Source organism: Rhodnius prolixus, unplaced genomic scaffold (genome assembly GCF_049639745.1).
Source record: "Rhodnius prolixus isolate KJV_2025 unplaced genomic scaffold, Rpr scaffold_9, whole genome shotgun sequence".
Taxonomy (NCBI): domain Eukaryota; kingdom Metazoa; phylum Arthropoda; class Insecta; order Hemiptera; family Reduviidae; genus Rhodnius; species Rhodnius prolixus.
The window spans coordinates 28,357,089-28,375,271 of NW_027411604.1; the positions used below are offsets into that span (position 1 = coordinate 28,357,089).

General features: G+C 35.2%; 2 protein-coding genes across 3 annotated transcripts in view; one reads left to right on the plus strand and one right to left on the minus strand.

Moving 5' to 3' along the window:
• Positions 1 to 2,491, minus strand: part of Vps13 (vacuolar protein sorting 13C) — an 80,755-nt gene extending 78,264 nt beyond the window's left edge. For both annotated transcript variants that reach the window (XM_074128414.1, XM_074128413.1), the window contains exon 1: positions 2,244 to 2,491. In XM_074128414.1, the coding sequence (XP_073984515.1) occupies positions 2,244 to 2,343 (100 nt within the window). In that variant the 5' untranslated portion in view covers positions 2,344 to 2,491. The remainder of the gene's footprint in view (positions 1 to 2,243) is intronic.
• Positions 2,492 to 2,873: 382 nt separating this feature from the next.
• The window catches only part of Kul (Kuzbanian-like), a 460,233-nt gene continuing 444,923 nt past the window's right edge, over positions 2,874 to 18,183 (plus strand). Inside the window, exon 1 of the mRNA XM_074129116.1 lies at positions 2,874 to 3,179. Within this exon, the coding sequence (XP_073985217.1) occupies positions 3,098 to 3,179 (82 nt within the window). The 5' untranslated portion in view covers positions 2,874 to 3,097. The remainder of the gene's footprint in view (positions 3,180 to 18,183) is intronic.

An 18,183-nucleotide genomic window follows, 5' to 3' on the forward strand; every position in this document is an offset into this window, starting at 1 on the left:
ATATCACCTATTACAAGTTCTGAGAGAGGGGAGCCAAGCTATATATTTCGTTGTCTCACAACACGTGGACGCAATTTTAAAAAACTAGCCTTTAATGGATGATAATGGAAATTATTAATTTAATTTAATTACAAAAAAAAGGGGTAAAGTGCTATAGAAATTTAAGTATCGTACTTTGCTGAGGTTTACTAAAATATGTTAAATTAATTGCCAAAAGTACTCAGTAGATATTTGCTAATAAACCATTTTTTTATTATCCTTAAAATTCACTTGTATGCATTAAAAAAATAAGTACAATTTTGATATATTAATGTATAAAGAAGAGACATCAATATTAATACGTAGCAATATGCAAAACTAAATTTTTGATGAATCCTTGCAATTTTGATCATATTGAGATAAACCGTGAACAGGTACGAAACCTAAGTGTCTTTTTATTGAAGTTAAGGCAAAAAATATCTGTCCAGCAAACTTTTTCGGCTTTAGTTTCAAACACATAATAGCGCAAAGTCCACAGAATATTACCAACTTCAGGGTATCCATATTGTGAAATTAGTTGAGGCTTTTCTAAAAGAAATCATGCACTTCATATATTAAAAGAGTAATAAAAAAGCTGCGTTGGAACAAATACACGAATTTATCCCATATATATATATATATAAAAAAAAAAAAAAAAATCCATTTGATACGTGCTTCCACTGAATATACAATAAAATTTGTAAATATATAAAATTAAACTGTAAAACCATAACAGCAAATAATTCAATTCTGGCAATGGTATGTAAAACCTAAACAGTATACGCACTTCACTTTAGCTCAGTTGAGGTAATCACCGTATCTTTTTTTACTTAAGTAGAATAAAAATAAATTTTAAACTTGTCTGAAACTATTTTTAGATTAGTCAAGTAGAAGTTTGATCAAGCAATAAACCATAAATTTTAATTTAGACACCAGATGTGAAATAAAATCTAAAATAAATAGTGATAAAACACAACAAACAAATACTAGGTCACTTTACGGGCTCAAACAACCAACACAATACACAGAAAGGTCTATCTTCCAAAACAGATCTCTTAAAGATAAATTTTCAGAGTAATCAAGAAAATATGATAATCTTGATAATGCTAGAAAAAAATTGAAGCTTATGAGAAATACGTATATGAAAATAAATATCAAGAAAATTCCAATATTGAACAAGAAACTGCAAAATAGTGATTAATTAAACAAATAATACTATTAATAATATGATCCAGTAGCGGAAACTTTTTACTCATTTATTTACATTAAATTTATAAGTCAAACAATGACTCCTATCTAAATCCACTTTACAGTCATTGCTAAAAGAATGTTGGCCTCTATAACGTATGCAAATCAATCGTGTCAATCATGAAAAAAAAAATTTAGTAATAAAACAAATGTTTAAACATAAATATTACAAATCAAGTATTTCGCAGCTTCTTACCCTTCTATGTTAATCTGATTTTTCAGAAGGAGCTACTGATGAGAAAAAACAAACAAAAACACCAGATAAATGACTTTTAAGAATGTAACCGGTTAAACTTAAATACAATTTAATTAAACCCCAAGATGGCTGGGATCTGAGAAAGCAATAATCCCCATTTTGATTCAGCGCAGATTTAAATAAAATAACTTATGTCTGTATAATGAATAATTTTGATCAAAAAAACTTTCTAATGTTGACTCGAATTTTCTCGTTTTCACAAAATTACTGTTACGGAATGTTGCGCAAAATACTAGTAAGTAGGAAGATAACATTGGTTTGATAAAACATCGCGGGAGTATATTAACAGAAAATAAAATGAGTTAGGGCAACTTTAATGTTTTTATTAGATAAAAACATATAGTAGCTTATTTTATTAAAAATAAATACTGATGAATGATGTATTATGAAGGATTTTTTTAAAATATAATTTTAAAGGGCCATTTCTTTAAAGGAACTTTGAAACTTAACAAAAAATAAAAATTACTACTAGGAAATGGGACTTCTCACAGAAACGTGCTAAACTCTATTGTTCAAGTAAGAAGTGATCTTAATAACAACAATTATATAATAAAACGATTCAAGAGTAATGCTATTATCAAAAAAACTACATTTTAAAGGTAGCTGGACTGCAGCCCAAATCACTTTTACTTTCACCCCTAAGTTGTACATCAAGCTCTTAAATAAGTTTAAACTTATTTCTACAAGAAGTATTAACTAAAATAATAATAAAATAACGAACCTCCCCAAATACCAACTTTCAACTGCGAACTGTCCAAATTTTCAACATATTCTCCAAGATATTTATTCAATAAATCTGTTACCAGTGATTCAAAAACCATTTTGCTCAAGCCGGTATGTTATACTTTACTAAACACAAATTCCAGCGTTATGTCACATCTATAATAACTAGTGATTTCATCACATTCACAACACGCCTTAACATATACTTCTATGAAACACAACAAAGTAGACTAGCCTGCAGTTTAGCAGGGAGGTTGCCTCTCCTACTTTATATTATCACAAGATGGGGACAAATCGATAGTTTAACATCATTGCAGCTAAATTATAGTAGATAACGAAACATATTGTTGATATTTTAATAAGATGATTTCTGTTCAATAAACATTAACCACAGCTAATTATGGAGCTAGAGAAATAGAACAACAATAATTTTTCCCAATTAAGTGAAATTAATAAACGAATATATTAATCGATTAGCCCTGCTGAATTGAATGCAGAATATGTGAAAGAAGTTCTTTTATAAGCCGCTAGATGGCAGGTAATGCTTGAATTCAAGTTAATGTTTGAAATAATTGTAAAGAGATAGCGCTAGGGTAGCACTAAGCTTGCCTCTACCCAGCTTTAGGATCAAGTTCGCATCCTTGGTTGTCCTGTCAGTGACTAACAGAACGGTGTGTTGTGAGGTGTGTACATTCTTGTGATTTTTGTTTGTATAAGGAAAATGCCGTATTTATCTTATTAGAACAGACACATGGTGCTCGATTGTAATTTGTGTAGTGAGTCGGATTTTGCCCATCATCCGGCAATTTGCGGTGATGGTGTCAGATAGTGAATAGCTAAAGTAAAAAAATTATGGGCAGTTGTGCGGTGATATTTCTTATCTTATACTTGGCAAGAATCTCCAGGTTAACACCTTTACAACCAGTTAATCAAGGTAAATGTAAATATGATCCAACAATTGAGTTTTAAATACTAAAATAAACAACAATTTTGTCTTGAACGAATAAATGAACTTTTGTTCCTCTATTTAGGAAGATTAATTTATTTTATAGTCAAATATTTAAAACTTTAAAGAAGGAGAAACGATGAATCTGCAATAATTGTTTGCTAGCTGATTGTGTTTGCACTTTATAGGCTACTTCATTTTCAAGAGTTTTTTTTGTTACATTTTATGTAATAATAAATTAGTTTTTTATTTATTTGTCTTAATATTGATAATCTTAAGAAACAGATTGAAGAGTGAAGCAATAGATGAGGCTGAATGTATAAGTATATGTAAATAAATAGAAGAAAACAAATGTAAACAAATACATAAATTGTTGTAAAAAATATTGTTTGTGTTGTAATGTTCATTTATAGTTTTTAAAATGAAAATAAAATTAAATAGATCATTATCAATTTTTAATTAAGCACAGCCTTTAAAAGTTGTTCAGAGAACATCTGCCGTTACGAAATGATGCTATCGGATGTTTGCGTACGGTACTTTGCTCACACCATCTCTTCAATGATAAAACTTTATGAATTGAGTTTTAAAAAAACTTTTGAATAAGGATCTAAATATTGCCATTACAATAAAATAATTTTAAGGAGTAAAACATTCAACTTATAAAGAACTCAATAAACCAGTTTTTCTCTCTTTTATTTTCTTCAATGAAAATCAATTACGAAAATTGATGTGAAAATACTTTTCCTGTTTTTTTAGTGCTTACATTTATTTCTTTTAATTTTACTGAATGATTTCTTCGACGGGCTTTCTACCATATAAATTTTGATGCATTTTATGCTTGTATCAAAAAGAATGTCACATATTTAATGCCGTGTCTAAAATAAAAACATATTTGCAGGTATTTTTTTAAAATATAAAGCTTTTTGTCTGCTCGTTTTTTTTCATATTGGTGTTAAAAATATTTCTTGTTGCCGATGTTGAATGTTGTAAATCGTTTTTCAGCAAGTTGTAGGAGCCCTCGATGTTACTAATTCTTGCTTTCTGAATTAAAAAAAATGCATTCCAGTTTCTATTTTGACAAACCTATTTATTTAATTGAAGGCATATCAACATCAAAGAGATTGGCGCCAGGAGCTCGTCTTGTCCAACCAACCTCGGGTCAGTTTTTGTTTCACAAACGGCGAACTAATTTCATTTCCTTCTGCGAAGAAATTCACAATGGGTCGTAGACTGATCGACCTGATTATCGATTATATACGAGGACGTTATCAAACGACCCTCGTAGAGAGGATATGCGTTATTGTTTGGGTACTTTGCTGGACACGGCGCCATCATTCACTACGTCAGCTCAAAGATGCCATCAATCGTATCTTAATTATTTAAGCTTAACTTAATTTAAGTTTTAAGCCAATACAATGGTTTTACAACTTAAGGCACAAAACTCACAGTGGAGTCACAGTAAATTCAGGGTTAATTCAAATAGTTCATAGTTAAATTCAATTTGAAATTGCAGAACCTTAAGCCCTGTGGAGAAGGGGCTACAAAGTTTTATCCTTTACTTTTAGTTTTACTGATACGAGGAGTGGCTATTAAATAACGAGACTATTGCTGTAAAACATTTTATTTTAAATTTATACATATTTAGTTATTATCACCTTCAATATACACCCCTCCCCTATCCCTACAACGCTCCATGCGAATTGACCATTGTTCGAAACAGTGCTGGAAGTCTTTTTCTGTCAGCTCCTGCATGACGCTTGCCGCTTTTTCTTTCACAGCTTCAACGGACTGAAATCATGTTCCTTTTAATGCAGATTTGACTTTAGGGAACAGACTAAAGTCATATGGGGCCAGGGTCAGGCGAATAAGGCGGATGATGTTGTACTTGGCTAGAAACGTCTTGACAGACAATGCAGTGTGAGCTGGCGCGTTGTCTTGATGGAGAACCCATGACTTGTTCTTCCACAAATCGGGTCGCTTTTTCCTTACTCTTTCACGAAGTTAAGCAAGCACCTCACGGTAGTAATGTTGATTAATTAGAATCGATATTTTCATCCGTTTTGGACGTGAAAAGGCGACCCGGGTGGTCCATCATCTCCGACGTCTTCTTGGCCATCTTGGAAACGCTTGAACCACTCAAAAACTCGGGCACGTGATTAACATTCATCGCCATAAACTTCTTTTAATAAAAGATAAGTTTCAGTAGCGGTTTTACCAAGTTTTGATGTGAAATTTCACAATTCGTTGCTCTACTACATGTGTAGTATCATGTTTTCGGCAAAACGAAACTAACACCTCTTACACAGATTTCTCTATAAACACGTGAGACGCTGCAATCGAAAGAGAAGGCTTTACGCTGCACAGCTGCCGGTCGTTAGGATGTGGCGCATGCATAGTTTTTCTGTAGCAGCATCAGTCTCGTTATTTAATAGCCACACCTCCGTAGTAGGCTTCAAAGAAATTGAATCCTAAAAGAATCTTTTCTTCTAAGAACTTTTTCAATGGGCATTTGTAGCCGTACGGTGGAATGAGGTAAAAAATTTATTTGTTTTCGTATAAAAATCATAACAAATCATAGAAAGTTTCACCATTTGTGATCTTCCTCTATAGTACTAGAAAACACAGAACATCGATCTTTTTATCAACTGTAAAAGTCGATTAATCGCGATCCACTTATAATACACCAGTAAATTATTCTCATATGTCGCATTTTTTTAAATTAATTTCCAGTTTTTTCAGTCGGGGCTTAACAGCCTCTCGCGAGATTCGAACTAGGGATCTTCCACTTACAAAGCCACACTTCATAACCACTTGACCAACACCACTCTGCTCTTTTTGCCAACGCATTTGAGATGGATTTTTACAGCTAAATGTGGAGCAAATGATCGAAAATTTAGCAGCGCAGTTTTAGTTGCACAATATAATAATTTAAGCATAATTAAGTCAATGGTGCATCCAGAATGCATGAATTTGAGTCTTTCCATAGTTTTTAAATGAAACTAATAACTCTTGTCAGAATAAATCATATTTTATTTTTACTTTGTCAGGAATTTAAAAAATGTTATTTATATATATCTCTGCTTCATTAAAATTTTACACTGAAGCATGTCACAGAATGTTCTCAAGTCGTATAATTTAAGACTACGAAGCAGTTAAGTCTAATATTCGTACCCTTTCTACGCTCCTAGTGGATCTACCAAGTTAGAATAAGATTTTGTTATTTTTATTAAAGTAATGTAATAATTGCTCATAATAGCTTTTTCTTGTGAAGTTAATGGCGTTAAAATTCCCCGAAGTATTGGGAGGTGATTCAATCATTATATTTATTTAGACATCCGGAATTAAGGTGACATTCCCCTGTTACGTAATAGATGTAAGAAATCTACCGTTCTGTTTTTCTCTGTTTTATAAGTATTTTAGAACAATAAGAAATAAGCTTTTGCAAGTTCACATTAACATTAAGTAGAAATGATGCATGCATAAAATAAATTTATCTTCTATTAAAAAAAGCAACAACACATAATATGACATTGTACAGATGGACCTGGTGTCTTGATTTACAGCATTGTCGGGCACGACGCTGGTCCGCCGTCTCATGTGAAAGTCAGCGGTGGAAAGGGAAACAAGAAATATTCCTTTCCTCCCAGGCCACGGACAACAGCAAAGTCTGCCATTATGCTGCCTATATACACAATGCCAACTAAATAACGAAACCTTTATTCACGCATATGTACACATTTTTTTTTTACTCCGTATTCTTATCACCCCATATTATTAGCACAAGAGATATTACTAGCTTCTAATAACATTTATTTTTAAGGAAATTTTTTATCTTCGTAAAAAGATAAAGTATTGCATTCGTGTAGATTGAAATTTCGTTTAAAAAAGTGATTGGTCTTACACGTGTAGGTGGTGTTTGAAATTGGTCCTGCACGTGTAGGTGGTGTTTGAAATTGGTCCTGCACGTGTAGGTGGTGTTTGAAATTGGTCCTGCACGTGTAGGTGGTGTTTGAAATTGGTCCTGTACGTGTAGGTGGTGTTTGAAATTGGTCCTGCACGTGTAGGTGGTGTTTGAAATTGGTCCTGCACGTGTAGGTGGTGTTTGAAAATGGTCCTACACGATAGAATTTAGTTTAAATCAATTAATAGAATTCCAATTATATCTTTCTTTATGCAGGGTGAACCAGTAAGTATTGTCAATAGGCCTACTGCGTGTAGTACATCTAAAGTGGAGTTCAATGACGTATTGGCCAACTTCATATTTTCCTCTGTTCTTGAGTGACGTCACTTTTAAGTTTTTTTTCTAAAATCATTACTTTTTTCCAATAAAAATGTTATTCCTCAGAAAGTTTTAGTCCGAATTCAATTCTGAAAACACGTTTTGACACCATTTGGAAGCATAAATTATTCTCCAAACAGCCTCAATCTTCCTCCGGAAACTGGGAAAATAAAATTAATCGAAATTTTTAAGAAAACTCATTAAGCCCTTAGTGAACATTATCAGACCTAGGTGCTGGCACTTTTTATAAAAGTTTCCTTGTTTAATGGGCTTTCAAACGGTATATCATTTTCCAGGATTCCTTTTATCTTTGTATCAGAAATTACGTTTGTTTTACAAGAAAACGTGTTCACGAGCATACATCAGTGATATTGTATTGTGTTGTTTAATTCATTAAACTCTTGGGGATGGAGCTGTAGTCAATTTTTGAAGTAGATTGTCTTAAAATAAGGTAGTCTAAGGTTACTTATTGCACATAGAAAAAAAAAAAATCTAAACTGAAATATTTGACAAAATGTTAGATTTTGAAACTAAGCAAATTAGCCTTCGATTATAAAAATAGCACTTGTTTAAAATATTTTCTAACATTTTGTCAAATATTTCAGTTTAGATTATTATTATTATTATTATTTTTTAATGTGCAATAAGTAACCTTAGACTACCTTATTTTAAGACAATCTACTTTAAAAATTGACTACAGCTCCATCCACAAGAGTTTAATGAATTAAACAACACAATACAATATCACTGCTGTATGCTCGTGAACACGTTTTCTTGTAAAACAAACGTAATTTCTCATACGAAGATAAAAGGAATCCTGGAAAATGATATACCGTTAGAAAGCCCATTAGGCAAGGAAACTTTTGTAAAAAGTGGCCAGCACCTAGGTCTGAAAATGATCACATAAGAGCTTAATAAGTTTTCTTAAAAATTTCGATTACTTTTATTTTCCTAGGTTCCGGTGGAAGATTTAGGCAGTTTGGAGAATAATTTATGCTTCAAAATTGTGTCAATTTTTAGGAAATTTATCTGTCTTTCTAATCGTGTCACGCAGTAGGCCTATTGACAATACTTACTGGTTCACCCTGTATAAATAGGTATTTAAGCAGGTAAATAGTATAAACTGTTTAAAAAAAACGTCATTCGCGAAAATTTTTAAGAAATCTCAAAAATGCTTCAGTAAAGTTTCACTTAAGCTTGACGATTTCTGGCCGAAATCTCACTATCTGATAATAGATAATAGAATACCAAAATGGAATACAAAGTTTGACTTATTAAGTCTTTTTCGTTTTGGAGTTATTTTGTTAACAGAACTATAGTAGAATCTCGATTAACCGGGATTCGGATTAACCGGGATCATGTTGAGTCATCATAAGAACACCTCAGATCGGCGCCGAAACAAAAGTTAATTTTCGGTGGCAACAGGAAAATTTTTTTGTCTTCCGATGTAACATAATTGTAGGCGTGGCAGTAACTCTTTTATACCTGATTTTCTTGAAGGGTCATTATGTATGTATGTAAAAACCCAAAATATGGTGCAATTAGTACTGAATTTCTTGGGATTTCTTGCGAAACGGCTTTTTAATTTACATATTTTCACATAGGCATCTTACTGATGAGCATACCTATGCACCCGTATAATACATACGTACTTATATACATATGTACATTTATTCATAGGTACAAATGTGTATTCGGTTTAACCAGGATTTCAGTTTTCCGGGATGGGTATAGCCGTAGGTCAGCCCGGTTAATCGAGCTTGTACTGTACTGAAATACATTCAGACTAAATGCAAAAAATAAAAATAAAAAAAATTCGTCTCAGATCTCAAAACATTGAACTCCAATTTCGATTATTTCAATTTTCAGAATAAGTTTTTGGAAAAAAAAAGATCTTGATGCATCGTCTCTTTAATACCAGATTACCGATTTGTTTTAATACTTAGTACTTCACAATCCAAGTAGGCCCTCTTATTTTTATTCAAAGCTTTAAAGTATACGAAGAGTTGTTTCAGAGGAGAGCTGAAATATTTTTCGTTCAGGTTTAATTCAAGGCGCGACAACATCTGAGCGTCATCTGGCGCTTGGTGCGTCTTTTTAGTGCACTCCATTATCAGAAAGTGAGCTGTAAGAAGCTGCTAGATGTGGCCCAGTAGCAGCTGTTAGTTACGATAAAATGGGTTAAATTCACATGAGAAGTAAAAGTAATGTATTCTCTTGCTTGTGACGTTACAACATTCGCCTAGAATAGGGTGTCAGCAACCTATTTTAAGTTGAGAACCATTTTTCTCTTAAATAATTTTAATTTTAATAAATCTTCTTACCAGGAGTCGCTGTGGTAGTAACGTAAAAAACTCTGTAGATCATTTATATTCCCAAATTATTATGATATTCAATAACGTTTAAAGGTTTTATATATTTATTTTCACATATTGCATAGTAAATAGACAAATAAATAATAACCAAACCTGTGTTTAAATGAAAAGGCGGCAGTCAATTTCAATTTCAAACCAAATCTCATCTAAAATTCTTTTTGAAAAAATATCTTTACTTTAATAAATGAAATTTTCATTTGTTTCAATTAAATTAAAATATAAAATATATTTTGGACAGTCAAGAGCCATACAATTTGGATAAAAGAGCCGACTCCTGTTCTAGAAGAATCATTTTTCACACAAAAAATTAAAGAAACCATTGTTTTCTCAGGATCTGGTTACAATTAATTTAATTGAATTGGCCAAACAATACTCTGAGTTATTAATAATAGTTTTTTATTTTTCTGAATCAAGAAATTCTAATACTTCTGTTATTTCTTGTATGAAATACGAGGGTCGTTTGAAAAGTCCGTGCAAAGTCAGAAAGATAGCACTACTGGCGCGTATCGAGGTTATGTTTAGTTAGTAGCATCTCTTGGAAGAACACACACCAAGTTTCAGCCAGATCGGTCTATTTCTTTGTGTTTGGCATTCGTTTGAATCGAGGAAGTCGAGTGATTTTCAAAAAATGGACGAAAAAGAATTTCGTGTGTTGATTAAACACTACTTTATGAAAGGCAAAACGCCTCAGGAGACTAAAGAGAAGCTTGATTAACATTATGGTGACTCTGCACCTTCGATTAGAACAGTTTATAAGTGGTTTCAAAATTTTCGGAGTGGCCATATGGGCACAAGTGATGCTGAACGTTCTGGACGCCCTGTTGAGGTTACTACTCCAGAAATCATTAATAAAATCCATGATATGGTGATGGATGACAGAAGAGTGAAGGTGCGTGAGATTGCTAGTGCTGTGGGCATCTCGAATGAACGGGTACATAATATTTTGCATCAAAATTTGGACATGACAAAGCTATCCGCAAGATGGGTGCCGCGATTGCTCACGCTTGACCAAAAACGAAATCGTGTGAAGTGTTGCAAGGACGGTTTGCAGCTGTTCCAGAAAAATCCGCAGGACTTTAAGCGTCGTTTCGTCACTGTGGATGAAACATGGATACATCACTACACTCCTGAGACCAAAGAACAATCTAAACAATGGGTTACCAAGGGGGAATCTGCGCCAAAAAAGGTGAAGACCGTTCCTTCGGCCGCAAAGATTATGGCGACTATCTTTTGGGATTCGCAAGGAATAATCCTCATCGACTATCTGGAAAAGGGTAAAACTATTACAGGTGCATATTATTCATCGTTATTGGACCGTTTGAAAACCGAGCTGAAAGAAAAACGCCCACGATTGGCCCACAAAAAAGTCCTTTTCCATCACGAAAACGCACCAGCTCACTCCTCAGCAGTTGTGGTCGCAAAATTAATGGAAATAGGGTTCCAACTCGTTTCACATCCCCCTATTCTCCAGACTTGGCTCTCTCGGACTACTATTTGTTCCCCAATATGAAGAAATGGCTGGCGGGAAAAAGATTTTATTCAAACGAGGAGGTGATTGCAGAAACGAATGGCTATTTTTCAGACTTGGACAAATCCTATTATTCGGAAGGGATCAACAAACTAGAGCAGCGTTGGACGAAGTGTATAAGCCTAAAAGGAGACTATGTTGAAAAATAGAAAAGGTTTACCCCAAAAAATTAAGTAGTTTTTATTTTTGCACGGACTTTTCAAACGACCCTCGTAGTCCTTCCAAACTTGATGTAGCAATGTGTATTGCTGTATGTAACCATTGGGGACAATGTCTTGTTACAGTAAAAGCCACGCTGCTCTCTAGATATATTAAATATGCTAAAGATAATTAGTTAATTCCCGAGTGCCATAAAAGCGTGGCCTAAAAGCAAAATGTTCTTTATCCCTTTATTGCACTAAATTTTGTACAAGATTTTTTGGTTATTTGAAATTTGGTATTTATTTAACCCTTTGAACGTTTAGTGCAATCCCAGCTTTTTTAAGTACCTTGAACAAAACAATCTCCTTAATCCACTCCAATCTGGCTTTCGTCCTTCGTATTCCACTCAATCTGCACTCTTGAAAATTACCCATGACTTGCAGACGGCTATTGACTACCAAAAACCTACCATCCTTATACTCCTAGACTTCTCCAAAGCCTTTGATACCGTTGACCATCATAACCTGCTATCTAAACTACAATCCCTCTTTTTTTTCCAATAGCACCCTCCGTTGGTTCCAATCCTTCCAGTCTAATCGTTCCCAATTCGTTGTTACTCCCGATAGTAATCCTTCTTCACTCCTTCCTTTGTCACGGGGTGTACCTCAAGGTCCTTCTCTATATCCCACCCTCTTCTCCATTTACATAAATGACCTTCCTCTTTCCACCTCTCATTCTGCTGCTTTCTAAGATTTATTTTCAGAATTTCCAGAGTCTCCCGCATTTCGCACTTCTACAATGAGTTGAAGTGGCTTTTTCCTGCCTATCGCCGTCAGTATTTTATGGCTTCTTTCCTTTTTCAAGCCATCCAGTCTCAAAGGCCAACCTATATCTTTCAACTCTTTAAGTTTAAATCCTCGATCCATTCCTGAGATCTCGCTCATCTGGTCCTCACACCGTACCTCATCCTTTGACAAATCCTTCCTAATACGTGCTACCTCTTTCTGGAACTCCTTGCCATCGTCAGTCCGCCATGCTCCTACCCTTTGTATCTTTAAATCCCGTCTATTCCATTATCTCCTTTCTATCCAGCTTCCTCCGGAATTTTAATTGCTTTAAATTTATTTCCTGTTTTTCTGCTGTTATTTTTATTTTCACTTTTTTGTAAATACTTACGTATTTCTGTTCAATCACAGGCCAAACTATTAAGGCCTCTAATTGTACCTGTTTTTTTTCTTAGGGGAAAATTGGTCCAGAATAATAAATTTATTTTCTATTCTATTCTATTTACTGCCTCCATTGCCATTGTAATCGTGTGACCAGTTCATACTGGGGTTTTGAAATGATAGAAAAGGAAGTAATTGAATTAGAAGATTGGTATGACCTGGGAGAGAATTCATGTAATTAATTATCAAACCAATATATACAGCATTAATTGTTTATTTTAACAAGTACGTCATAGCAGCTAAATAAAATAATAATTATTTTTTAATTTGAGCGTGTCATTGATCTAAAGTCATCTCCGGCCTCCGGGAAGTCTCTCCTTAAAGATAACACTGTCCATCACCGGAAATTGCCGGAAAAGAAAATCTCAGAGCCAGCAGCTGGATTCGAACCAGTGATAATCGCGTGCAAAACCCATTATACTGATCTCTGAGCTAATCCTTTCCGTTCGAAATACGAGGTGTGGCTATTAAATAACGAGACTGATGCTGCTACAGAAGAACTATGCATGCGCCAAATCCTAACGACCCGACTGATAGCTGTACAGCGTAAAGGCTTCTCTTTCGATTGCAGCGTCTCACGTGTTTGTAGAGAAATCTGTCTGACCGGAACCGTTGTTTGTGGTAAGAGGTGTTAGTTTCGTTTTGCCGAAAACATGATACTACACATGTAGTAGAGCAACGAATTGTGGAATTTCACATCAAAACTTGGTAAAACCGCTACTGAAACTTATCTTTTATTAAAAGAAGTTTATGGCGATGAATGTTAATCACGTGCGCGAGTTTTTGAGTGGTTCAAGCGTTTCCAAGATGGCCAAGAAGACGTCGGAGATGATGGACCACCCGGGTCGCCTTTTCACGTCCAAAACGGATGAAAATATCGATTCTAATTAATCAACATTACTACCGTGAGGTGCTTGCTTAACTTCGTGAAAGAGTAAGGAAAAAGCAACCCGATTTGTGGAAGAACAAGTCATGGGTTCTCCATCAAGACAACGCGCCAGCTCACACTGCATTGTCTGTCAAGACGTTTCTAGCCAAGTACAATATCATCCGCCTTATTCGCCTGACCTGGCCCCATATGACTTTAGTCTGTTCCCTAAAGTCAAATCTGCATTAAAAGGAACACGATTTCAGTCCGTTGAAGCTGTGAAAGAAAAAGCGGCACGCGTCATGCAGGAGCTGACAGAAAAAGACTTCCAGCACTGTTTCAAACAATGGTAAATTCGCATGGAGCGTTGTAGGGATAGGGGAGGGGTGTATATTGAAGGTGATAATAACTAAATATGTATAAATTTAAAATAGAATGTTTTACAGCAATAGTCTCGTTATTTAACAGCCACTCCTCGTATCAGTAAAACTAAAAGTAAAGGATAAAACTTTGTAGCCCCTTCTCCACAGGGCTTAAGGTTCTGCAATTTCAAATTGAATTTAACTATGAACTATTTGAATTAACCCTGAATTTACTGTGACTCCACTGTGAGTTTTGTGCCTTAAGTTGTAAAACCATTGTATTGGCTTAAAACTTAAATTAAGTTAAGCTTAAAAAATTAAGATACGATTGATGGCATCTTTGAGCTCACGTAGTGAATGATGGCGCCGTGTCCAGCAAAGTACCCAAACAATAACGCATATCCTCTCTACGAGGGTCGTTTGAAAAGTCCGTGCAAAAATAAAAACTACTTAATTTTTTGGGGTAAACCTTTTTTATTTTTCAACATAGTCTCCTTTTAGGCTTATACACTTCGTCCAACGCTGCTCTAGTTTGTTGATCCCTTCCGAATAATAGGATTTGTCCAAGTCTGAAAAATAGCCATTCGTTTCTGCAATCACCTCCTCGTTTGAATAAAATCTTTTTCCCGCCAGCCATTTCTTCATATTGGGGAACAAATAGTAGTCCGAGGGAGCCAAGTCTGGAGAATAGGGGGGATGTGAAACGAGTTGGAACCCTATTTCCATTAATTTTGCGACCACAACTGCTGAGGTGTGAGCTGGTGCGTTGTCGTGATGGAAAAGGACTTTTTTGTGGGCCAATCGTGGGCGTTTTTCTTGCAGCTCGGTTTTCAAACGGTCCAATAACGATGAATAATATGCACCTGTAATAGTTTTACCCTTTTCCAGATAGTCGATGAGGATTATTCCTTGCGAATCCCAAAAGACAGTCGCCATAATCTTTCCGGCCGAAGGAACGGTCTTCGCCTTTTTTGGCGCAGATTCCCCTTTGGTAACCCATTGTTTAGATTGTTCTTTGGTCTCAGGAGTGTAGTGATGTATCCATGTTTCATGCACAGTGACGAAACGACGCTTAAAGTCCTGCGGATTCTTCTGGAACAGCTGCAAACCGTCCTTGCAACACTTCACACGATTTCGTTTTTGGTCAAGCGTGAGCAATCGCGGCACCCATCTTGCGGATAGCTTTGTCATGTCCAAATGTTGATGCAAAATATTATGTACCCGTTCATTCGAGATGCCCACAGCACTAGCAATCTCACGCACCTTCACTCTTCTGTCATCCATCACCATATCATGGATTTTATCAATGATTTATGGAGTAGTAACCTCAACAGGGCGTCCAGAACGTTCAGTGTCACTTGTGCCCATATGGCCACTCCGAAAATTTTGAAACCACTTATAAACTGTTCTAATCGAAGGTGCAGAGTCACCATAATGTTTATCAAGCTTCTCTTTGGTCTCCTGAGGCGTTTTGCCTTTCATAAAGTAGTGTTTAATCAACACACGAAATTCTTTTTCGTTCCTTTTTTTTTGAAAATCACTCGACTTCCTCGATTCAAACGAATGCCAAACACAAAGAAATAGACCGATCTGGCTGAAACTTGGTGTGTGTTCTTCCTAGAGATGCTACTAACTAAACATAACCTCGATACGCGCCAGTGGTGCTATCTCTCTGACTTTGCACGGACTTTTCAAACGACCCTCGTAGACTGAAGCAGTGCATTCTACAATACAATGAAATGGTGGTGACCAGTATATTGCAAAAACTGGTACATTAAAACAAAAATTCTAATTCTTTATTTTTACGATCACTTTTACTCACCGTTTTTTTACGTAACACTATTCTACTTCTTTATTCTGCGCTTTAATTGTAGAGAACTAATTAGATTGTGACGGCATTGTGACTGATGGATTTAGTAAATCTCTTTCACGTAATTAAGTTTTAAATGTCTAATTCTCTTGCATCCTTCTTTATTTCTCAATTTGTTATTGTTCTCTTTCCAGTATTATGACACCACTTAACTACTGTAATAAACTTGTACATTCACTGTCTTCTCTGCTTTTAATAATTTAAAGTTAATTTAAATTTATTACCGCTATAAACTAACTATATCCCCGTTTAATTTGGCTCTTCTGTTGACAAGGAGGTTATACACAGTTTCACAGTGTGAATATATGTATATTTGAAAATTTGGATGATTGTTATCTATAATTAAGAGTTTTCTGAAGACCTCGCTCACAAAAAAATAGTAATAATAATAATAATCATCATGATAAATAATGGAGATGTAGTTCTACAATCCAAGAATCTTGAAAAACTTCAAGTTTCAACTATTGCTATGTAAAATATTGTTTTTATAAAAGTATACTTTTTCTTCATTGTACACGATGTCGTTTCAACGTTTCCATTTTGAGTTTTCGTATTTGTGCGGGTAGGTTGTAGGGTGAAGTAAAAATCTTAAAAAGAAAGAAGTTGAAATTTGTGACTTCGACAGGGTCACACCAGATGACCAAAATAACAACGCAAAAACGACCCCTCAGACGAAAGTACCCCTGTATTCAATGATTGTTTTAAGGCGCCACGGTAGCCGAGCGGTTAGAGGCGAGACCTGCGAAGCTAATATGTATTGTGGTACTGGGTTCGATTCCCGGTCTTAGGGCCTTGGATTTTATTTAATGGTTAATAAAAGAAGTTTACAGTAAAGTATGTTTGCTAGTCGCCTCCGTCCACGACACCTAATTGGTAGTTGGACGTTAAGCCCGCCTGAAAAAAAAAATAGGCGATTACAATGATTGTTTTACTTTTTACAATTTCTCGTTTGTTCTCCAATTGTGATTAACATCCTTTATATAATACCTTTTTCCATTACATTTGTCAAGGATTTGTTTCTGTGCATAAATGTACAGGAGCGGTTGTTGGTGTAGTGGTCACGAACATGGATTTGTGCCAGTTCAAATCCCTTATGTAGCTATTGTTAGGAAAAATGTTTACAGTAAAGTATGGTGCTTCTGCCCTTGTTCTCGACCCTTAAACGGTAGTTAGACGTTAAGCCCTGCCTTGTAAAAAAATAGGCTATTTGGAAACGAGGAAATATTGGAGAATTAAAAATAATGATCTCAATTGGGCAATTTGAAATCTATCATCATGTTTCCGATCCTAACCTTTAAGGAAACCTTCAGCAAATAGTTATTTGAAGCCACAGAACATTTATTATCTTTTAGCTAACCTTCCTGGATGTATAATCATTGCTATAATAAAACTAAATTTCCAATAATGCATTATTACTCACCCAGCAGTGACCTCTCAAGAAATGTTGACAACAAAATTACCTTGAAGTTAACAATAACCTTCGTAGTTATTTTAAGAACTACACAGTAATCCCACGTACGTATCTTTAATTTTTCAGAATGTTTCTTCCTTTAAGAAAAATAAACTAATCCTTCACCAGGAGATGTACCTTAAGGATAGCTGGATTTTTTTGTTCCTATCCCTCCGCGCTGCATTCAATTAAATTTTGTTTTAAATAATTAGACTTAGCTTGGGTTAATTTGTTTTCATTTCAATGAAGTATTAGTGTCGTTTTACTTTACTTTAAGATAAGATTCAACAAGGGTGGCCCAAGGCCTTCGCCACTGCCACCCAATCTAGAGCCGTCCGTTAAATCAGTCTCTTAATTCTGGAGAGCGGCTCCTGGGTAAGGCTCTAAGGCCTTGGTTTTTCTTCCCCGAGGAGTAACACCCTTAGCCCAGACAAGCCCTTCGCATTGACACAACACGAAACATGCGGGGCCCGTTTCCTCCTCTTCCTGACAGAACCTACAAAAGGCTATCATCCGCCAGTCCCATGCAATACATGTGTTTTCTGAGCCTGCAAATGGCCGGTTAATAGGCCTACAATTATCCTTATAGCCCGACTGCCTTGACGACGGATTAATTCTGCAGTCAGCTTTGACGAATAGCCCTTGATGAACTCCTTCGCCTGTCTCTGTCCAATTGGTGGCCAGCCACTACTCTTGAGACCTACTCTGTACCCATAGTTTGATGGCCGCACTCTAAAGGCACTTGGAGACCCCCAAAATAGGGTTCAGTACTTTTAAATCTAAACCATTTTCTCTCGTTTTGTGAAATACCATCCAAATTTACCTTTACTCCACTCCAGTTCGTTGTACATCGAGAAGCAGTGAAAAAAAGTATCTTTTTTGTTTAATTGTAA